Source organism: Bactrocera dorsalis, chromosome 5, assembly GCF_023373825.1.
Source record: "Bactrocera dorsalis isolate Fly_Bdor chromosome 5, ASM2337382v1, whole genome shotgun sequence".
NCBI classification, from domain to species: domain Eukaryota; kingdom Metazoa; phylum Arthropoda; class Insecta; order Diptera; family Tephritidae; genus Bactrocera; species Bactrocera dorsalis.
The window spans coordinates 31,913,457-31,935,024 of record NC_064307.1 but is presented as its reverse complement, the minus strand read 5'-3'; the positions used below and the strand labels follow the sequence as shown (position 1 = coordinate 31,935,024).

The 21,568-nt window shown below is 39.0% G+C and overlaps 4 protein-coding genes and 1 long non-coding RNA gene across 5 annotated transcripts in view; 4 read left to right on the top strand and 1 right to left on the bottom strand.

Annotated features, from left to right (window-relative positions):
• Window positions 1–666: 666 nt before the first annotated feature.
• LOC105224835 (nematocyst expressed protein 3-like) lies at window positions 667–1,461 on the top strand. Its single transcript, XM_049457924.1, has 2 exons — window positions 667–800; window positions 871–1,461. The coding sequence occupies exons 1-2, from the start codon at window positions 789–791 to the stop codon at window positions 1,459–1,461; spliced, it is 603 nt and encodes a 200-aa protein (XP_049313881.1). The 5' UTR covers window positions 667–788.
• A 3,245-nt stretch (window positions 1,462–4,706) lies between these two features.
• On the top strand, window positions 4,707–5,874 carry LOC125778748 (uncharacterized). The gene is made up of 2 exons (XM_049457922.1): window positions 4,707–4,826; window positions 4,903–5,874. Exons 1-2 carry the CDS (start codon window positions 4,809–4,811, stop codon window positions 5,557–5,559), a joined length of 675 nt encoding a protein of 224 aa, XP_049313879.1. The 5' UTR covers window positions 4,707–4,808; the 3' UTR covers window positions 5,560–5,874.
• Window positions 5,875–8,053: 2,179 nt separating this feature from the next.
• The window catches only part of LOC125778776 (uncharacterized), a 210,504-nt gene continuing 196,989 nt past the window's right edge, over window positions 8,054–21,568 (top strand). Inside the window, exon 1 of the long non-coding RNA XR_007422909.1 lies at window positions 8,054–8,131. This is a non-coding gene — a long non-coding RNA (uncharacterized LOC125778776). The remainder of the gene's footprint in view (window positions 8,132–21,568) is intronic.
• LOC125778753 (nematocyst expressed protein 3-like) lies at window positions 12,277–13,042 on the top strand. Its single transcript, XM_049457931.1, has 2 exons — window positions 12,277–12,393; window positions 12,476–13,042. Exons 1-2 carry the CDS (start codon window positions 12,376–12,378, stop codon window positions 12,887–12,889), a joined length of 432 nt encoding a protein of 143 aa, XP_049313888.1. The 5' UTR covers window positions 12,277–12,375; the 3' UTR covers window positions 12,890–13,042.
• LOC105224832 (uncharacterized) lies at window positions 15,396–16,164 on the bottom strand. Its single transcript, XM_011203052.3, has 2 exons — window positions 16,000–16,164; window positions 15,396–15,855 (listed from the first exon to the last, which is right to left on the bottom strand). Exons 1-2 carry the CDS (start codon window positions 16,018–16,020, stop codon window positions 15,472–15,474), a joined length of 405 nt encoding a protein of 134 aa, XP_011201354.2. The 5' UTR covers window positions 16,021–16,164; the 3' UTR covers window positions 15,396–15,471.

Sequence of the window (21,568 nt, the reverse complement as noted above, 5' to 3'; positions counted from 1 at the left end):
TTTCGTTAATAATCTTCTGACTAAGTTTTAAATGAAACAAATAATCAATAAAAGGAATGTATGTAAGGAAGTTCAGAAAAAATTATTTAAATTTCTTAGTGAAATTCATAATTGGTATATTAACAATTGTTTTTAAAGAAAAGTACTTTAAACGCGAAATGTAAATTTAGAGAAGTCTTAGGCAAATCAAACCTAGCTCATTATTTGGGTGAATTTCGTTTGGGTGATTGCGAAGTGCTTGCATATCAACCCAATGTCTCATTTCCTCAGTTAGACTATATACAAAACTCCAAGAGACAAAAAAATACAAATAAATTTGCACAACCCAAAAAAATGGTTATTCAAGGGTAAATGCGACGGCACATCGATTGTGAAAAGCTAACTCAAATGCAAAAGAAATCACGAAAAGACATTTTTTGACCACTTCAGTGAACCATTTCACGTTTATTGCCAATTGCTTATCGATTACATGTCAACTTTTTATAAATTTCTTTCGGCAATTGCAGCGTGCCGACCACGGGCAGCCAGCGTTACTTGATATGCACACGCTGTAAGCTTAGGCTACGCAAATTAGGCGAGGTCTTCCGAGGCATGTATTGCTTTTATTTATTTTAAATAACAATTGAATTTATATTAAATTGCAAATGACTAATTTTACAACACTTTAGGTTTCACTCGCCAATTTACTTAGTTTTTTGAGTATAAAAGGTGGTTAAGTTTGCCAAGGGAAGCATACAACCTCAACACTTCCAATTGTCAAGTACAAGCAAACACCAAACAAAAGCAAAATGTTCAAATTCGTAAGTTTTTCAGAAATTTCACCGATTTTTTGTGTGTTTGGCGTATAAAACTTTTATTGCATACTTTCAGGTTACCTTCGTTCTTGCCGCTCTCGTTGCTTGCGCATCAGCGAAACCCGGTGTTTTGGCACCTTTTGCCGCTGCTCCCTTGGCAGCTGCTCCTTTGGCAGCAGCTCCTTTGGCTTACGCAAACGCTCCACTGTATGCCGCTGGCGGCAGCAGCCAAATCGATGTACGCAACAACTTTGATGGCACACTTTCATCCTACACCACAACACCTTTCCAGTATTCCGGCCCCTTCGCCAGCCGTTATGTCTCGGGTGTTCCAGCTGCCTATGCCGCCCCTGCTCCACTTTTGGCTAAATACGCTGCTCCAGCCGCCTTAGCCGCTCGCGTTCCTCTGGCTGCTGCTCCAGCTCCTTTGGCTGCTTTGCCTGCACCTTTGGCTGCTGCTCCAGCTCCTCTGGCTGCTTTGCCCGCACCTTTGGCTGCTGCTCCAGCTCCTCTGGCTGCTTTGCCCGCACCTTTCGCCGCTGCCCCAGCTCCTCTGGCTGCCTTGCCCGCACCTTTCGCCGCTGCGCCTGCACCTTTGGCCGCCGCACCCTTCGCCGCTCCCTTCCCTGCTGCTTACGCCGCTGCTCCAGCTCCCTATGCGTGGTAAGGAAGATGGAATCTGTAGCAAGTAACGAAAACTGACGGCATTTTGCTTGCAAGTTGCTGAAGCTTGAACTGATTAATTTGTTAAAATAAAAATAAAAAATATTTTGTAAAAAAAATTTGAGTGTTTAACTAACTTGAAAGAGTGTGAATAGTCATATCTACATAGTAAAGAATAGATAGCATCTGATTAAGGGGGAAATTGCACAAGCGATTCAGATAATATGTGGTACTAAAAACATCTATAAATAATCCTACAGCTGAACAAACCTACCATAAATTGTGAGGTTATCACAAATTAACCCATCATAATCGTTAATTCCACATATATGAAATCGAGCTCGAAAAAGAAACCGTGAAAGCCCGAAATGCTTGGAGGGCACATGTGCAGCAGGCCAAACAAATTTCCTTGAGACATTAATGCCAAAAGATGATGATGATGAGATATTTTCTTATTTATATATTCTTCTTCTTAGCTATTGAATGTCTTATATAATGCTAGGTTTTCCATAACATACTACGGTACAATATGCTTAAGAGTTCCGCAAGTAACTATGGAAACAGTGTCAAGAAATAACAAAGAAATAAGCTTTTACTTTCGTTCAAAACTATTTGAGTATGCGAAAGCTCTGTACAAAATCGATGCCGAAAGAAGTTACATAGTCAACCCGTATCCTCTAAATTAACCCTTACCGACTTTCTTCTATTCTCAGCTCTCAATAAAGGACTCGATAGGAAGTGAAAAACAACGAAGAAGTAAGCAGAACTACAAATTATTTGGAAGCAAAAAACCAATGGACTAAAACATTGAAATTGAAATATAAAATCGTAAATTCGCAAAAATTGGTTTTCTCATAAATAACGGTTTAGAGATCCATCCTGAGAGAGAACTTACTTGGACAATAACAACCGGAATGTTTAACGTAGGTACCTGCTGACGACAGCCTTACTCTACGGTACTCAAAAGTACAACGGATCAAATCAATGCGTTGATCAGCGCCCTAGAATGCTAAGCATTTTCAGTACCAATTGGCAGTGTGGACACGCTAACCACCTTGGTATGGTTCGAGGCCCATCTAAAACCTCTACCGTAATATGGGTCCGGCACCCGGTTGCAATGCAACCCCACATTGAGTGATCGAAACACTCTTCCCGCATTTGGGTATAAACCACAACCACCACGACACTCCCCAAGGGGCCTACCGCATGAGCACGTTGGAGCGAACTCCAAGGGCTCCTGCTCCCCGTGATACCAGAATTAAGTCTCCGGTCAGACCTCGTAGCCGAAACTACTGCCAGTTGAGCTTCCATACTGCTCTGGACTAGTGACCAGGAACTTACTTGGACAGTCTAAAACGCCAGCCCATATAATGGATCATAAATTTGTTGAGACGGCTAATATCACTGTCACTTTTGTCTTTACCTTCTTGTCGCCGATGGTAAGAGTACCAAGATATTTCCGCCTCAGTTTTGCAAAGGCTAAATAATGGCGTGAGAGTGCCGTCGACTAGCACCTGCTAAGTGCCCGCGAGCTCCATTGATCCAGTGTTATAAGGCAAGACCTTATCCCTCCTTTCCATGAAAGAGGATGCAATCCGTAGCCACTTTGAAAGCAGCAACTTCTGTCTGAAAGCTGTACAATGGTTCGGTAGCCTAAGACTTTTGAAGAGCTCCTTACGGAGAACTCCGCCACCAACCTTCCCTCTTATCTTCTATCCATCCAAGAGAAAACTCACTGCGTCTTTTCCCCACTGACTTCTCCCCATCCACTTCTCTTTCCGGTATGTGAGCAGAGAAAAATCAGCACAGATTGGCATCTGCGAGGTAGTGATCTAATATTTCAGGAATAGAGAGAAAGAGAGAATATCGGTGTGTCCTTGTTCAGTGCTTCCCTGAGCCTCGGAGCATATTACGAAGCGCATTGATGTCGGCACTTTACTACGTTTAAAACGACATCAGGCGATTTTATTGTTGTAGTTCGTGTTGCACCGGAGATGCCGATGTATTCAGTCGAAAAATTTAATTTGTAAAATTGTTAACTGGGCTGACTGGATTTTTATATAATTTAATTGTAATGTAATGAAAACTTTTGTGATCGTCTTCGTCAAATTAAGTGACAGTGTCCAAAAACTAAACTCTACAAGTAACTTATCATCCTCGTCCTGTTATATAGTGCAGAGGCATGATTTAGAAGTTTTCAGGAGAAAGGTTCTGCGGAAGATTTATGGTCCTTTGTCCATTGCCCACGGCGAATACCGCATTCGATGGAACGATGGGCTGAATGAGATATACGATGACGTTAAGACAGTTCAGCGAATTAAAAACAGTGGCTACGCTGGCTATGTTATGGTGTCCGAAGGAATGAAAACACTCTGGCTCTTAGGGTATTCCGCCGGGGGAAGCAGAGGAAGAGAAGCTTTCCGCTCCGTTGGAAAGACCGCGTAGAGAAGGTCCTGGCTACACTTGAAACCTTCAATTTGCGTCAAAGAGTGAAAAGTAAGAACCACTGGCGCCCTGCTGCAAACTGAAACAATAATGGAGAAAATTAATCTGAATGATAACATCAATACTTCTCTTTCAGCCGCCATCTTATCTCAGATTTGCATTTGCATACGAAGGAGATGCTCTGCCGGATGAAACCAAAATGTAGCGATGAAGATCTCGGTATATATAAGAGAGTGAAGCGGCGATGTGAATAAAGAGGCAAGGTCAGTTTCACGCTCTCTTAAAACCTTGTAATTGAGTAGCTCTCTAACTATAAAATTTGTATTATATAACTCTATTTTTCCACGTATAACTCGCACCATTGACAAATATCCATTCATTATGCACGAAAATGTAAACAGAATGGAAACATTATGCTTACATTATGCTTACATTATGCTTACATTATAAAATATACACTACACTGGTTGACCTATGTCATAATTAGCGCCTAAAATAGTAACACTTGTTACAACACTCCGCTAGCAATTAAAGCGAACTAATAGTTTACAAGTGAGTGGGCCTATTGCACTTGTGAATAGAGCAAACCAATGCCAGCAACACTTTCCTTCACATTGAATTTTAAAGAGCCGGTAATCGGCCGATTGCCACCGTTGACCACCAAAAATGGTCACCCACAATGGTTTAATGGCAATTGACGCCGCAGTTCGTCACCAAGTCCAACAAAGTATTGGGTCGAAAGTGAAATGTACATTGGTTGGTCGAGTAATTGTGGGTAATGTGAATTTTTTCATATAAATGGCCGCACTAAAATTAATAATTCATTAGCAAGATAACATTTGCATAGACAAGTGGGGTCTTTGGTAAAACAGCAGTAAACTTCAAACTCTGACAAACATAAGCAAAATGACGTCCATAAAATTCGTAAGTATACTCTCCTAGCTTCCTCTTGAACTTTAGAAAACGAAGCATAATTAAACATTTTTTTTTCAAATTTCAGGCTTTCGCTTTGCTAGCCATGGCTGCGGTAGCCGTCGCTAAGCCTTCGTATCCTCTTGCACTGAACCCAGCCATACCGGATCATTTCGAACTGGCTCCGCCCGTGCTGCCACCAACACATTTCCACGCAGCTGCACCTGCTCCCGAACCCTGGTTACCTGAACCTCATTTCCATGCTGCTGCACCTGTACCTGAGCCTTGGCTGCCAGCGCCTCATCTAATACCAGCACCTGCTCCATTCCTTCCTGCGCCAGCGCCACTGTTGCCAGCTCCTGCACCGTTACTTCCAGCTCCTGCACCAATTCTACCAGCTCCGGCCGCATTACTGCCAGCTCCTGCTCCAGTCCTCCCAGCACCCGCCCTTTTACCAGCTCCCGTAGTACATCATCATCACCATGTGGTGCCCGCTCCTCTCCCCGTACCGGTGCCAGTGTTGCAACCCGCGCTCGCCCCTCCAGTATTGGAGCCTGCAGCTTTTGTAGCTCCGTCATACCGTGCCGTGCTCGGTCCCAAAACCACCACCCATCACGTGTCAGTCGGTTATGCTTTCCCCACAGCACATGTGGCTAAAATAGTGACACCTCACGCTCATCTCCACTCCGTACCTGTGCACTCGGCTAAGCTGTTGGCTCACCACCACCACCACTCACTCTTCTAATTTCCTTTGTTTCAAAGAAAAAGTGATTAATTAGAGGCAAAAGGATATTGATATGGAAGCATATCACAAGCGAATAGTACCAAAGTCATTTATGTACATACCATGCATCAGTATGTCAGTATGTATATACCATAGAGTTTAAGTTTTACTTTTACTCGATTGTTAATTTATTTAACATTTGTTAATTTTAATTATTTTTATTTTTTTCGTATTTATTATTTGTAATGATAGTTACTTTTCTAATGATTACACAACCCAAGTAATCGAATAACTAGTACAATGAAATAAACAAGTTAATATTATTATACGTGCAAAAAAAATCGAGACTGGAATTCTTCATTAAAATACAAAGACTTAGCAAATCATTGCAGACGTCAAGAGTTTGTACATACCAGAAGTGCTGCTGTCCTCTCTATCCTATATAACTCTCGGAAATCAGAGCATCCTGCAGACTTTTATTCAATAAGGTCCGTAGGAGGGGGTCAACTGACTACTGGGAGTTGTGTAAAATGGGACTTACAGTATACGAGTCCGAGTTAAGGAAGGCAAAAAGAACTCATGGCAAATCATTTGTGAAAAAGTGGAGGGCTGTCACAAGTCCTCTGGATTCAGGCGTATTCTCGCAAAGAATCCCGTCTCCTCGGGTTATCTTAAGGACGCAAATAGGAAGTGGACCCTTAGTAGGAAGAATACACTTGTGATGCTCACTTCCGAGCAACACCTCCTCTAGGGAGATACCTCTCGGTATACTGCGCGGCCTTTTTCGACCATTTGGATGAACGGCACTTCACCTAGGTGATCAATTAGTTCAACCTTTCAAGTCCCCGTGATCGGATGACATCATACCAGCGTAGTTGCAACAGGTTGTTAAGGTGTCTTGCAACTGGTTGACACCTATCTATGCAAACTGCATAAGATTGGGTTACATTCCGTGGGTCTGGAAGCGAGTCAGAGTCACGTTCATCCCGAAAGCTGACAGGGGCTCCCACGTTACGGCCAAAGTTTTCAGGCCCATCAGCCTCTCTTCTTTCTTACTAAAAACTCTTAAGAGACTGATGGATTGGTACATAAGGAGGCGGATTGCGAAGGATCTTTTATTAGGAGCGCAATATGTCTATTGTAATGACAAGTCAGTGGATATCGCTCTGCATACGATCGTTTCTTGGCTTGATGAAGCCTTTGGGGTTAACAAATTTGCTAACCTATAGTAGTCCTATCTGAACGATCTGTTGGAGATTAAAGGCTTGCCTTGAACAATAATATATGCGAAATTTCGTGACGATATTAAGATAAGTGAAAAGCTTTTCAAACAAGGATTTGGTTTTGAATCGCTCAGTTTGTGTGTCAGCTATTCGTTATAGTGGTCCGATATCGGCAATTTCGATGAACGAGCAACGACTTAGGGTTAAAAAGATGTATGACAGGCAAACAGATGGACCCTGATGATTTTTTATAGATATAGGGCGCTAAAAACCTTGGGGCAAACTTAATACTCCTCGTTCAGGTTATAATTAAATTGAGTATAAGTAACTCATATACATATTTATTGCCAAAATATAAATTAGTAATTAAGCAATCAATTAAATCTGGTGAACACGGTGGTTGCTCGATGGTATTAATTGCGTTTTTGGCTTTAAATTCATTCCCTTCTAGAAAAAAAAAAATCTAGAACGAGACATGCTTTCAACGATATCTCGCAAATCTTGTGTTTTTGAGTCATCATAGGTCTTTTCCAAAATTCGCAACGATTCCGCATACGTAATTGAACCGCAACTCCTAATCAGAGATTATATAATATAAAAAGGAGGAAAGAGTTTGAGCGTCTAAAAGTATCTTATGTGATCTAAGGCCGGTTATTTGAGAAGAATGAAGGTACATGAAAAATACTGTACCTAAACAGATATATTGAAATGTTTTGTGCCGTATTAAGTTTATTTCACACCAAATTCCAGCCGGGTGTGTTCAATTTGTCAAGACTTATCTATACCACTTGGCTTGGCCGTCGACACCAATGAACGAGTTTTGTACAAAAAGTTTCGGGATTTTGAAAAACAAAATTAAGTGCGCGAACGCATTCCGAATGTTAACCGCAGAATAAGAAGGTAGTGAAACTACCTTGGGCAAAAGCGACATTTGTCGATGCTACAAAATGTTCTCAGGGTGTCGAAAAAGTATGAACGACGATGAGCGGTGTTAAGCTTTTGCTAAGAGTTTTCTTAGATTGCAGAGACGTGATGCATTATGAGTTCTTGCCAAAGCGTTGTTCAGTCAATAAAAAATATTATTTGCAAGTTATGAGCCAGGAACTCCCGGATTGAGGAGATAAAAACGGTATCGAATGAGGAGCTAAACAAAAGAGGAAAGAATGACTGTTTTAAGTGCTTTGAGGATTGTAATACCTCAGGGTGATTATTTTGAAAGACAATATGGATATTCATGAATAAATAAACACTTTCTTAAGAAATACAAAATTCGCGATACATTTTGAGCAAACCTCTTATAAAGGGTGATTTTTTAAGAGCTTGATAACTTTTTTTTAAAAAAAACGCATAAAATTTGCAAAATCTCATCGGTTCTTTATTTGAAACGTTAGATTGGTTCATGACATTTACTTTTTGAAGATAATTTCATTTAAATGTTGACCGCGGCTGCGTCTTAGGTGGTCCATTCGGAAAGTCCAATTTTGGGCAACTTTTTCGAGCATTTCGGCCGGAATAGCCGAATTTCTTCGGAAATGTTGTCTTCCAAAGCTGGAATAGTTGCTGGCTTATTTCTGTAGACTTTAGACTTGACGTAGCCCCACAAAAAATAGTCTAAAGGCGTTAAATCGCATGATCTTGGTGGCCAACTTACGGGTCCATTTCTTGAGATGAATTGTTGTCCGAAGTTTTCCCTCAAAATGGCCATAGAATCGCGAGCTGTGTGGCATGTAGCGCCATCTTGTTGAAACCACATGTCAACCAAGTTCAGTTCTTCCATTTTTGGCAACAAAAAGTTTGTTAGCATCGAACGATAGCGATCGCCATTCACCGTAACGTTGCGTCCAACAGCATCTTTGAAAAAATACGGTCCAATGATTCCACCAGCGTACAAACCACACCAAACAGTGCATTTTTCGGGATGCATGGGCAGTTCTTGAACGGCTTCTGGTTGCTCTTCACCCCAAATGCGGCAATTTTGCTTATTTACGTAGCCATTCAACCAGAAATGAGCCTCATCGCTGAACAAAATTTGTCGATAAAAAAGAAAGAAACCGAACACTGATTTTGGTAATAAAATTCAATGATTTGCAAGCGTTGCTCGTTAGTAAGTCTATTCATGATGAAATGTCAAAGCATACTGAGCATCTTTCTCTTTGACACCATGTCTGAAATCCCACGTGATCTGTCAAATACTAATGCATGAAAATCCTAACCTCAAAAAAATCACCCGTTATAAAGAAGTTGACCCGCTGTCGTTATCGAAATTGCATAAATTTCATAATTTCCCATTTCAATCGTACACAAATCCATAAGTATGAGCATACATACTAACATATGTGATTAAGTCGATATATTTATAGCGTGGCATGCAAATGGTCGGGTAAAATAATTCACTCATTTGCAGCACGCAAAATTGGGCAACACATTCGGCACGCAAGGCACGTAGTCAACTACCGTCTGGTTGAGCCGTTGTTGGCCACCAAGTTGATGCAACCGACGTTGACGGTATACGCAAGCGTACGCACTATCAAATTCGCCTTATGCCCGAACTCAATCGCTGGCGAAGACAAGAGACCGCGTAAGACGGCAGCAAAACGCAAAGGTGCAAAGTAAACAATTGACCCCGAATACTACAGTGTCTTGTGTTGGCACAATTTGCTCAAACTTCGTATCCGAGGTTCTTCAAGAAACTAATGAAGACGAAGCTGGGTTATTTGTTCAAAGTTGAATGTGAATTACCTTTACGATCCACTTATTTTATAACAATTGCTCGTTTCGTCCGAGAGACATAGGTAGTTAAAAGTACAGTCCCTTAATTCGAAGCATAATCTAAAACCCTAGTTATTAAGTAGGTACTTACTCAAAGATAATGGCACGATCTGTCAACCAATGTGATTACAGCAGCTGTTTATGTCAATCGATTTCAGTGATGTTTGCCGAATTTGAAAAATTTTTTTAACGTACATATTTGTGTTAAATTTTGACCAAACAATCAACAAATATCATTAAGCAAGCACCGTATTCACCTGTTTTAGATCCATGTGATTCTGTCTATTCTTGTAACTCAAAGAACCGCTCCGGGGAAACCGTTTTGAGTTAATTGAAGACATCCAAACAATTTCGACGTGAGAGCTGAGGTCGCTGACATAAACAGCGGCCGTAAACACAGTGGTTGACAGATCGTACTCATTTTTGGTGTCATAATTAAGGACAGTTGTACCAACTAAGGAAAAAAAATTATCTGTTTTCCATATAAACGGGAGATTTAAATGAAGAATTCCTCATACTTTCTGGACAACATATATAATTATCACATATATAAGTCGTCGATCAACAACTGCTAAACGCCCGCGAAATTCGTTGGTCCAGTACTAAAACGACAAAGGAGATCCAACTGGATCCCATTCCGATATGGCAGTTGCCAGCGATTCCGCTGTGACCAGGCACTCAAACAAGTAAAGTTTCTTGATGCTATTTCTAGTTAGGCCAGATACTCATTGACCAGCTTCAAGTGCACAGTTAACGTGCTCAGCGCTTGTACGAGGTGTGTTCAAAAAGTATCGCGAATTTTGTGTTTTTTCAATCGAAGAAAACTGTCAGTTACGATTCGCGATACTTTTTGAACACATCACTCATCTCCCTGAAAAAGGCTACACTTGGAGCGGTACGTATTTCGCCACCTTAATAGCAGCTGATTTTGCTGAAAAATCACAACAGTAGCCCAAGTCTAAGACTGACGGAGAGCTCCTTACGGAAAACTCCGCCACCAACCTTGCCTCCTACCTTGGACACAACTGTGATAAAGCTAACTGCATTTAATGATTTGAAATAAGTAACAGGTAATCCAAGTAAAGATACTTTTTTTAATAGCCGTTTTTTGACAGAACACGCGTAAGTCCTGTCAAGTTATCATGTTACTTTTGCTCACTACTGCTTGGCATTCCATGATGGAAAAACGAACGAATGAACAACGTTTCCAAATCGTTCAACTTTATTGCGAAAGTTCACGTACTGTAAAGAATGTTTTTCGCGCGTTTCGCTAAACTTATAGTCAACATATTATTCAATAAGGAATGCTGAATATCAAGATGGGTGATGGGTTTGCCAATAGTACGCTCGGCCTACTGAACATGCTACTGATGAAACGATTACCATATCGACACCCAGCATTTCTTATTGAATAATTCGACCCAATAGACCACGTCAAGCACGCAGTGAAGAAAATATAGCCGTAGCTGAGAGGGAACACAAAGACCACGTCCTGCCGCCGTTCGCAGCAACTCGGACTGACGTGTTTAACGACTTGGCGCATTTTACTTCGAGATCTTTAATTGAAAGCGTACAGAATAGAGCTTGGGCAAGAACTAAAACCGCTAGACCTTCCCCAAGCGACATCGCTTCGCTCTATGGGCTCTTGTTATGTAAAGTCTATAGTCTATGCGGACAATCAAGCTTTGTTTCAGGCCTTGGAGCAAAACACCACGCATGTCAGTCGTCAGTTACTAATCGAAATGCTGTCATCGAAAGTTGGACTCAAGGAATGGACCATCTGAGACTTAGACGCGACGAACATTTGAAAGAGATAATCTTCAAAAAATAAATGCAAAAGAATTTTGTTTCGAATACTGATCAACATTATCCATTAAATTTGAAGTTTCTATGGTTTTTCTTTAAAAAAGTAGGGAACCTCAAATGGGTCACTCTTTATTATATTTCGAAGGGCCCTCAAGCTAATAGAAGCAATATACATGAATTAGGTTTCTTTAAATTTTATTTTAATAATTTTCGTAATCAATGTAAGCAATCATGTTTTAAAATGAGCCCACTGTACATGGCTATCGAAATACGGTCGACCATTGAGTGTAAAGCTGGCATAGTTAGGTATCGCTTACTGTCTAATAACTGTAATTCGCGGTTCACCAGCCGATTCGTCGAGCCAATAAATAACAATTTGCCGACAACTATGTACTAATGGAAATTAAATTATTTCATTACTTGATTACGCAGGCGTTGATTGCGGGTGGCGGCTTGTGACACTAGTTGGCCAACGTGCACGCATACAATAAGGCAACACACACATGCTCACATGTGCTATTGCATTGTGTATTAGATATGTACAAGCGAATGTGCCGGCAGCATGTTGCCTAGAAGTACGAAAGTCAATTGCTGGGCGCATGAAAGACAAAAGTGTGACAATGCCTTGGGTGTATGTGGGTTTATGAGGCACTCCATGGTTTTTGTTGCAATTTTCGCATACAACCGAGGCAAACTATTTTTGGTGGTATTAAATAATGTAATGCGCAATTGATTTATTTAAATTAAGTTATTAATCAATCGTTTATAGCTTAAAGGGCATTGGTAGGTACAAAATTGTAGTGCGACGAACCGGCGCTTACCAAATATTTTGGAAGCTATGTACATTACTTCACGCTAAACGAAGCGTTGATTTTTGTAAACTTACACTGTATTACTTAGTCGCCTTTGAGCAATTGCAATTATTATAAAAGATCTATCAAAGCGTGCGATATGCATCAAAGTCGTTCACAACGTCGGGCAATTAACAACGGCTCACAAAAATTTTTACCACGAAAAAAAATTCGAAATATTCAAAAATATGGCCAATAAATTCGTTGTAAGTGATCAATTAAATTTCATTGAATTTTGAAGTGAAAGAAATTAACCGTTAACATCGTTACTCTTAATTTTCCTTCCAGCTCATCGCTTTGTTCGCCTGTGCCGCTGTAGCGAACGCTGGTCTACTGCCTGCCGCTGCCATTGCTCCTGGCTTTGTCGCACCTTACGCGTCATCGTTCAATGCTCATCACATTAATCACGCTGTTGCGTTGCCAGTCGCTCCACCCGCAGTGCCAGTTGCTGCACCGGCACCCTTCGCCGTCGCTGCCCCACCTAGAGTAGCCTTTGCTGCTCCTGCTCCTGTTGCAGCGCCATTAGCATTCGCACCTAAGTTGGCTTTGGCCGCCCCAGCACCGGTTGCCTTCGCTGCCCCTGCTAGAATAGCTGCCCCTATCGCCGCACCTTTGGCTGCGCCTCTGCCATTTGCGCCGGCGCCACTCCAATACGCTCCAGCACCTCTGCGTTTCGCCGCGCCAGCACCCTTCCTGGGTTAAACCATTGAAGCCAACTGAACTATATATATTTGTAAATACACTGGGCACTTATTATGATTAAATTATTGTAAGGAATGCATATTCTTAAACTTTGATTTGCTGATTATTATAGAAAATGTACAAAAATATAAATACGAAAGAATTATCTTAATCAAACACTATGTGTTTTATATGATGTGGGCTTGTACCATATGAGTTCCACTATATTATAATGTTTCCTCCATATGATTCTTAAGAAGTATGTTACGGAAGGCTTACACTGACGAGAGATCCAAGACATAAGAAACTACCGATAGCTGGTGCTAGAATCGCATTAAGAGATCCCTATTGTGATTGGGAAAGGCATTACACTCGTGAAAAGGATCCTCGTTAGATAGCACAAGGCTTGCTTCATTCAAAAGGTAATAATGACGGTTTATTTTTGACTATATCACATGGTTTAAAAACTAAAATTTAGGCAATTATTCAGATCGAGGCATAAACAGAAAAACAGCTCACTACACAAGACAGAATCTATAATATAATTTGGATAAGTTTAGTACATTAGAGGGGTTAAATCTGTGGTGCTCAGCCACAATCGAGCAATTGAAATTGAAATATTAAATTACTTTCTGGGTGAGATTATTAATTTATATTAAGAGATAACTTGATCTCTTGCTATCGATTTGGGCGAAAAGGTTTTTGCAGAGGCTCATCGCCGCTTTCCTATCTGAGTGGATGGTCTACTGCTACTTTAATGGCAGCAACCTCGGCCTGGAAGACACTGCAATAGTCAAGAAGTCTGAAGCTGGATCCATCAACCTTCCCAACAAGCTTTGACCCATCCGTAAAGAAGCTCACTGTCCCTCTCCTATAACTTCTTTTTCTCACCAACAACTCCCTCGACGGCATGTGGGCAGAAAAGGAGCCGCCAGAGTTCGGTCCATGACCAAAATAATCTGATATGAAGTCAAAGTGTTTAGGATTTTCGAGTGTTCAGAGAAGTGTTCTTTTTGGCACCTAGACTCTCTGAGTCTGCGGGCAATACTTATGTGTAATAATGGATATACTTAGCCTTGCCATAAATTCTGTTACAAAGTTTATAATGTAAAATAAAATTAGAAAATTTTTGAGCTTTTAAAAAAACTAAATATTTCGAGATCGTTGATTTAACTTACACTTACTTAGTCGTCTTCGCGTGGTTCGAAAATTGTTCATGAACGCATTAACAGAAATTCAGTTAGAAAACAGATATTTACCTGTATGTCAAGGGAAAAATCAGTATATAGATCAGAACTATGCCAAGTCTTAGTCCAGATGATCTCTCAACTGATCATCTTCCGACAACGCTTTTGTAAATTAAGCTTAACAGTTGCAAGCAGCTACTTAAGTGGCATGAGGTCAACCATAGCTATGAAGTGGAAGTCCATGTTTTGAATCCATTTGTTAGAGTTTTTGGTCAAAGTTGGAGAAGATGGCCTATCGAATACTCCACAAAATAATTCGAGAGTCTCAAAAATTTTTAATTCGAGCAACATTGTCAATACTAAAGGTTAGGTTAGATTAGAAGAGTCTCAAAAACGATTAGGTCGAGGTACATTGTCTATACCAAAAGATGATGTGCGTCGTGCTATTGATCAATGGCCGAATCGTGTGAGGGCTTTTGTTGCATTCGTCAGCAAAGGTAATAGATCAACACCCATCGACATCAATGTCCAGGAACTGTTTGTTTCCGAAAAATATGGTTGAGTAATAATTTTGCAACAAATGCAGACTCAAAATTCCACATTTTGATTATAAACTAGAATTTTATGAATCTCGAATACATTTTTCATTACTTCAAACAACAATTTCGCTTATTGATCTTAAAATGGGCCAAAGTTGGTGTGTATGTTTATAAGATAACAAAGCTGGACGACTATTTTCAATATAGAGCGTAAATATTTCGGAGTTAGATATCAATTTCAAGCTATAAATGGTTGGAATTTTACAGAATTGAAGTGCTTGTAACCAACCTCAGTGTAAATATATTACTTATCTCATGAAAATATTTGATAAACCCTTAATACTTGGTATAAGACGTTTTTCTAGCAGCGCCACTCGATATCAGATCTTATTTCTGATGAGTTTGTCAGTAGATATCAAAACATATAAATTACACAGTATATAATCTTGGAATAACATGACTTCTGAACTGATTCACAAAATAATTTTCCGAATATTGTGGCACAGTTAACTTAGAATTTTTCTGGAAATTTTCAAAAGCAACTTTTTATGGAGCAAAATGAAGCAAAAAGAAATATTTCCAACTAGGAAATAAGAAGTAAAATATTCACCTCGTTTTATCTCGTTTCTTTACGAGTTTTAATTTCGTAGAGATCAATAAATCTGCTTTTGAACTATCACCAAAAAATCATTTGGAAAACAATAAAAATTAGCAACAGAAACCCGGACAATTCATAGCCTAATTAATCACTGAATTGCCGATTTTATAGCCACACATACACACACACACACAGACACAGAACTCTTTAATATCTAATTAAACATTTTATTTCATTTCGTTTCGTCGGCTTTAATTATGTAATTTAGATTTTCAAACTTTACAGCGCAATCAACTCATCGTGCGGTTCGCGATGGAAGAGCGGCTTGTCGGCATTGGGTTTGTGTGTCGCCGGCTCCGAGTCGTAAGTGATATGCGCGATGTGCGTCAGCGGTGCCACAATGGCAGTGGCCATGCGCTCGGCTGCAGCGGCCTCCTCATCAACTGCATTACCTGCAGCTACATTTATATCTTGCTTGTCGGCCATTTGGAAGTTCGAATCGGACTCACTGTTGGAACTTATTATATCAGAAATTTGTGGCAAAGTGGTTGTTGGATTGTTGGCGGATTCTGACTCTGCTGCAATCACTGCATTCTCCTCCATAATTGGCGCTGCTTGGCCACTGCACACAAACCATAAAAGTATTAAGGTCAACAACCGCATCTGTGAAAGGTGTAGAAAATGTCGATGAGCTCAAGGTTCGCACTCGCGTCAATGAAGTTGAACTTAAACTACTTATTAAGGCACAATTAAGTTTTTTGCTTCGAAAACATATATTATATATTTTTACAACACATAATCACTCACTTTCAGGTTAAGGCACGACATTGCTGATATGAGATTTCTTGAAATTTATTGCTTTGCAGTTTATTGTAGACTCAGCTCTTGCACTTCTGTAAATTCTCCTGTAATTTTCAGTATACTGACGCCGTCTGTAAATATGCTGGCTTTCATTAGACCTTGGCTTCTTAAATTAAACTACGACGGCTTTTTTCTTGTGCATGGCATTTTATAAACTTCAACTTGCCACAGTTAGGCCACAGTATGCGTACAAGAACTCTTGTGTATTATTCCTACGAGTTTGTATGTACGAGTATATATTTGTATATTCCCTGCTGGAAAAACTATACTTAACGCAATTTTACGTGTGTCAGTATACCTTTCTTCAATTCACAAAAACAAAAAATTTTTAACATTTTTTTTGGTTAATTTTTTTTTTTTTAATTTTTAGTAAGATTACTAAATCCTAATACGGAGGTAAGCGCTGGTCAATTCAATTTTTAGGTATAGGGAGGCATCTAACTAACTTACTAACTGAAGGTCATAGACTCACTTATTTTTATTATTATAGTTTTTATTTACTTTGTGAAATGAGCACCGAAGACATCGAACGCAATGGGCGCCCAAAGGAGGTTGTAATGGACGAAAACATTAAAAAATTTCACAAAATAACTTTGGATGACCGTAAAATGAAGTTGTTCGAGATAGCAGGCACTCTAAAGATATCAACTGAACATGTACTAATACATCATATCATCTACGAATATTTGGATATGAGAAAACTCTATGTAGAATGGATGTCGCGCGGGCTCATTTTTGACAAAAAACAGCGACAAGTTGATGATTCGGAGCTTAGCCAACCCGAGGTTTTGCATCGACATGTGACAATGGATAAAACATGACTCCCTCATTTCACTCCGAACTCCAATCGATGAACCCGCTCCAAAGCGTGGAAAAACGTATTAGTTGGCTGAGAAGATTATGGCGGCCATATTTTTATTTTTAACCTTGAAAAAGAAAGAATGATTACCAGTGACTATGACATACCGTTTTTAGACCGTTTGAAGGGCGAAACAGCTGAAAACAGCCGCATTTGAAGAAAAAGAAAGTGTTGTTTAAACAAGATTATAAAATCTATAAAGTGGGTTTCGAATTGCTTCCGAATTCATATATTCTCCAAATCTGGTTCCCAGCGACTATTTCCTGCTGTCAGATCTCAAAGGAATGCTCGCTGGGAAAAAACTTTCGTCGAGTGAAAAAATGATCGCTGAACTGAGACATTTTTGGAAGGAAAGGACAAATGGTACTACAAAAATTTTATCGGAAAGTTGAAGGGTCGCTGTAATCTTTTTACTTGTATCACCCTTGCAGGAAACTATGGTGAATGAAAATCAGGAATTTTGCCAACAGAATATGTTTTACTATAGTCGGGCGGAGACTTTTCAGTTGAGCTGCTATAACATATTTTGATCAACCTATGTGGTTTAAAGTAGTAATATGAGAATTCGGAATTATTCTATATGTATCAGGGGTAGAAATGGAGGCAGGCTGATTGCATTAATTTGGACACTACATACTTACTGAAATACTCACAGAAATACTGAACGTCATAAGGTTTTTTTTGGAAAAACGAATATCATTGTGTGTAGAACATGGGAGTAAAGGTAATTCGTATATATGGTAAAATGCTCCCTGACTACACTTACTATGGAGTAAAATCAGTCGGATGTTCGAAAAACGCAATAATAGTTATAAGTTATATACCTTTTCGCACGATTTTATTCATTTTACCCCGAAGATACTCGTTTTCACTAAGATAACTCATATAGTGGTCAATATAGTATACCATATATGCATACCATTAAGTAAATCGGAAGTTCAAAAATATTTTTATAAAGTATATGGCGGCTAAGAGAAGCCTTTATCCGATTGATCCCATTTTTTGACATTTAAGCATACTGGAAGAAAGGATTTTCTTCGAATTTCAATAATAGATTTGAATCAAATGTTCAATGTAGGAACTGGGGTACAAATACTGGGTATGTGGGAGCTTGAAATTTTGCACGGAATATAAAATTGTTGCTGGCCTCGGTTTTGTCTAATTTTACCGGTTTGAGTAAGTCCAGAGGTATGGATTCTTACCTAAATGTAACCGGTGCCACGCCCATCGTTTTATTTATTTGATTCCGTTCCATTTTTGCAATAGGAGTGCCTGAGAAATTAGTCGTGAGCGAATTGATTATTGTACCTTAAGTGGTTTAGTGCACAATACCTATTAGAGGACGGAGCACAACCTTTTTCCAAAAATGTCTCTTGTGACAGGTTTATGTCTAAATTTAGTACTAAAATATGCCACTTTATGAATTTTTGTTTAATAGCGTATTGTGGCCGTGGCAGTGGTTCGGTTCGTGGTGAAACAATTTACCGTTAGGTGGTTGCAAGAGTATAATTTAGTCTATACATTTATGGGAATTATGCATATAACCTTTCATAGATTGTTTGGTTTTTTGTTTAGTTTCAAAGTTTTATGGTTAACCAACCGATAAATTTCTTGCCGGGTATGCTTCCACACATACAAAAATTCATATGCAAGCTGTAGTCGGTTCTTTTACTATTCTGTTCACCATGCTTGAGTACGTGATTGCCATCGATGAATTTATTGTATTTGCTGTGTCGTTTTTATGGACTCACGTATTCTTGGCTTTCTTTTTCTAATGCTTTTCATGCAGCATTTCCACAGTTTAAAATTTTTATAACACATAAACACATACAGTATACTAACATATGTGTATTTACATATAGTATATGCAAATGAATTTTGTTGGTAAGCACTTAGTAATTGGCTTGAAACCCGTTTCAAGACTTGTCGCTCTTCAGCCTTTCTTTCCTTTTGCTTTCTTCTTGTATACCACTTTCAATAGAGTTTAACGAAGTCACTGTGGTTGTTGTTCAGTTGGTTACTGCTTTCTGGTTTGTCTTCATTGCTGTGAACCATTGAGGACAACTGCTTCATCATTCGGTTATCAGTTACATATCTTCAAGCGAGTTGCAGCACCACAAAACTTGTCGTAACTTCATAGCCAACTGGTTTTCAAGTTCAAGTTTATATTGTTGACATAATCAAACGGCATCAAAACATGCTGACATGCTTTGAGAAAATTGCCACAGGATATATGTTCGTATATGCACATGTGTGGTCGTGAGGGTCCACTGTATAATTGTAAAATCACTCAGCAGTAAAATATCGTACTAGTTCGGAAAAATACTAGTTTACAACTGCAAGTTTGTGGCCGAAGTTTAACTAGCTCAAAACGGTGCAATAACTAGTCCAATAAAGATTGGACTTGTATCAGTTAAAAAACGTTTAATCAGTTAGTAAATTTATATGACTATTATTTAATCAATTTCAAAAAAATTATCGATTTTATTTATTTCAGATTACTTCGTAAACGAACCAGTTTTTTCACGTTTATTTTGAGGTAGTATGAAAATGGTGATATGAAACTGGTATATAGTATGATAGGTATGTACTATATCTGACCGAAATCGTACAATTGTCATCTTAATAGTCTTTTAAATGAAGCAATAACAGTTGTTGCTGTCGTTTTGTAAAGTCGTCGTAAAGAGTTGTGGTTGGTAGCTAGTTAATTCATAGGAGGGTTTATAAAAGCTTCTAGTGCCACTTTCATGCTTATATACATACATACGAGTATACTACATATTCGAAGAAAGTTATGTTTGGATTTGAATTTTTAATTTATTCAATTTAGATGTGAAGAGTTTCCCTCGAACCAAAATAAAAATTCAACAATTTCATTTTGTGTTTCCGCAAAATTGACAGAGACTTTTTCGACTGAACTTATACGCATATATGTGAAAATATCTGCCTTCGTATATACATACATATGTAAATATGTATGTATGCATTATTTCATAAAATTTCTCAGTATTTTTCGCCCTGGGCAAACAACTCGCTTCGGCGCGTAGGTTTATTGACCTTTGAATCTTATTACATGAACTTTAGGCAGCATGTTCACTCACAATAAACGGATATTAGCAAGAATACGGGAACTCATGCGGATAATTAAATATATTGCAGTAATATTTAAATTAATTCCTAAGCTGAAAGAGGAATATTTTTTGTTTTAATAAAGTGAAATCAGTACCAAAGGCCTCGCATGATTCACCTGTATATTATACTGACGACTTGATGACCTCAGGTTATGCTTGTCAAGTCTCCTTATAATGGTACAAATAGTAAAATCATCTTTAGGAAATAGAGCTAACAGTTCATCTCACAAAAGATCTTCTTTTAAAGAGGCATATTTTGACCAAATTCGGTGAAAGGAAAAACATTTTTTCTGCAAGATAAAAATAAAAAACTTGCACTGACGTATGGAACGACTTTGCGCATTTTAGGCCTAGATCTTAAATTAAAAGCGTACTAAATACAGCTTGTACAAGAACTTAAGCCGCACGACCTTTCCAAGCGACATCGCATTGCTCTATGGGCTCTTGAAAAACTCCAAGAAACTCTGACGTTTTCGAGCCTAATTTTTTTCAGCGATGAAGCCAATTTCTGGCTCAATTGGTATGCAAACACGCAAAATTACCGCATTTGAGACGAAGAGCAACCTGAAGAGATTCAGGAGCTGTCATATCATCCGGAAAAAACAGTGGTTTGATGTAGTTTGTGTTCCGGTGGCATCAACGGTTTACAGAATAAATAAAATATCGAAATAAGTCGAGTTTTTGTCAAAAAAGATGCGAAAAACCAATGTAGTATTCATGGTGCATTATCGTGATGAGGGAATTAAGAGCTGTTCGACCATAATTCCGGCCGAAGTTTCACTCAAACGGCGCATAACTCTTAAATATTTTTATTTGTTGGCTGTTTAGCTCGGTGCATAAACCCAAGTCCCGTCTGCAGTAATAATTCATTTGGTCGTAATAGTCAGACAACAAGGTTTCAAATACATCAACTCGAGGTTTTTCTCCAAAAGTTCAGCGATTTTGGCAGCAATGAGGCTTGATGTGTTGGAGACATAAAACCTTATTCAAACTGGTTTACGCTGAGTCAAATGATGTTCCAACGCTATCAGCAAGGTCTCTAATTGTCAAGCGACGAATTTAAAGTACCAAATCTTTGTTTTTTTTGGACGTGGCAGTCATCGGAAGAGGTTGATGGTCGTCCTTTCTTTCAACCACTTATAAATGGGTTTTGTGTCATAGTGTGATCACTAAAAACCTTCCACAAGTTTTTCAAGGTGTCCGCATAAAAATACTCGTTCCGCCAACAATATTTGATACAAGGGTCAAACCACGTCAAGTGATCCAGGGAAATTTCGCAAAATCACCGATTTTGAAAATTAGCAGTTCATTAGGAGGAGGACCAGATGCATACCCCGTGATATAAATATTTCACCAAAATTATTTTTTTTTTGTTAAAGTTATTGAAGGTTGAAATTTGGAGCAGGATAAAATAATTTTCTCATAAACTACCGAAGATACATAAATCGATGGAATTTTCTGAAGTTAAAGAAAAATGTTCGTGCTATATTATAGATATTTTTTCATGGCCCTTTTGTTTAAAAAA

Coding starts and splice junctions, on each gene's coding strand:
- LOC105224832 (XM_011203052.3), bottom strand. CDS start 16,020: ATGTCGTGCCTTAACCTGAAA. Junction 15,856..15,999: donor TGTCGTGCCTTAACCTGAAA/GTGAGTGATTAT, acceptor CACCTTTCACAG/ATGCGGTTGTTGACCTTAAT.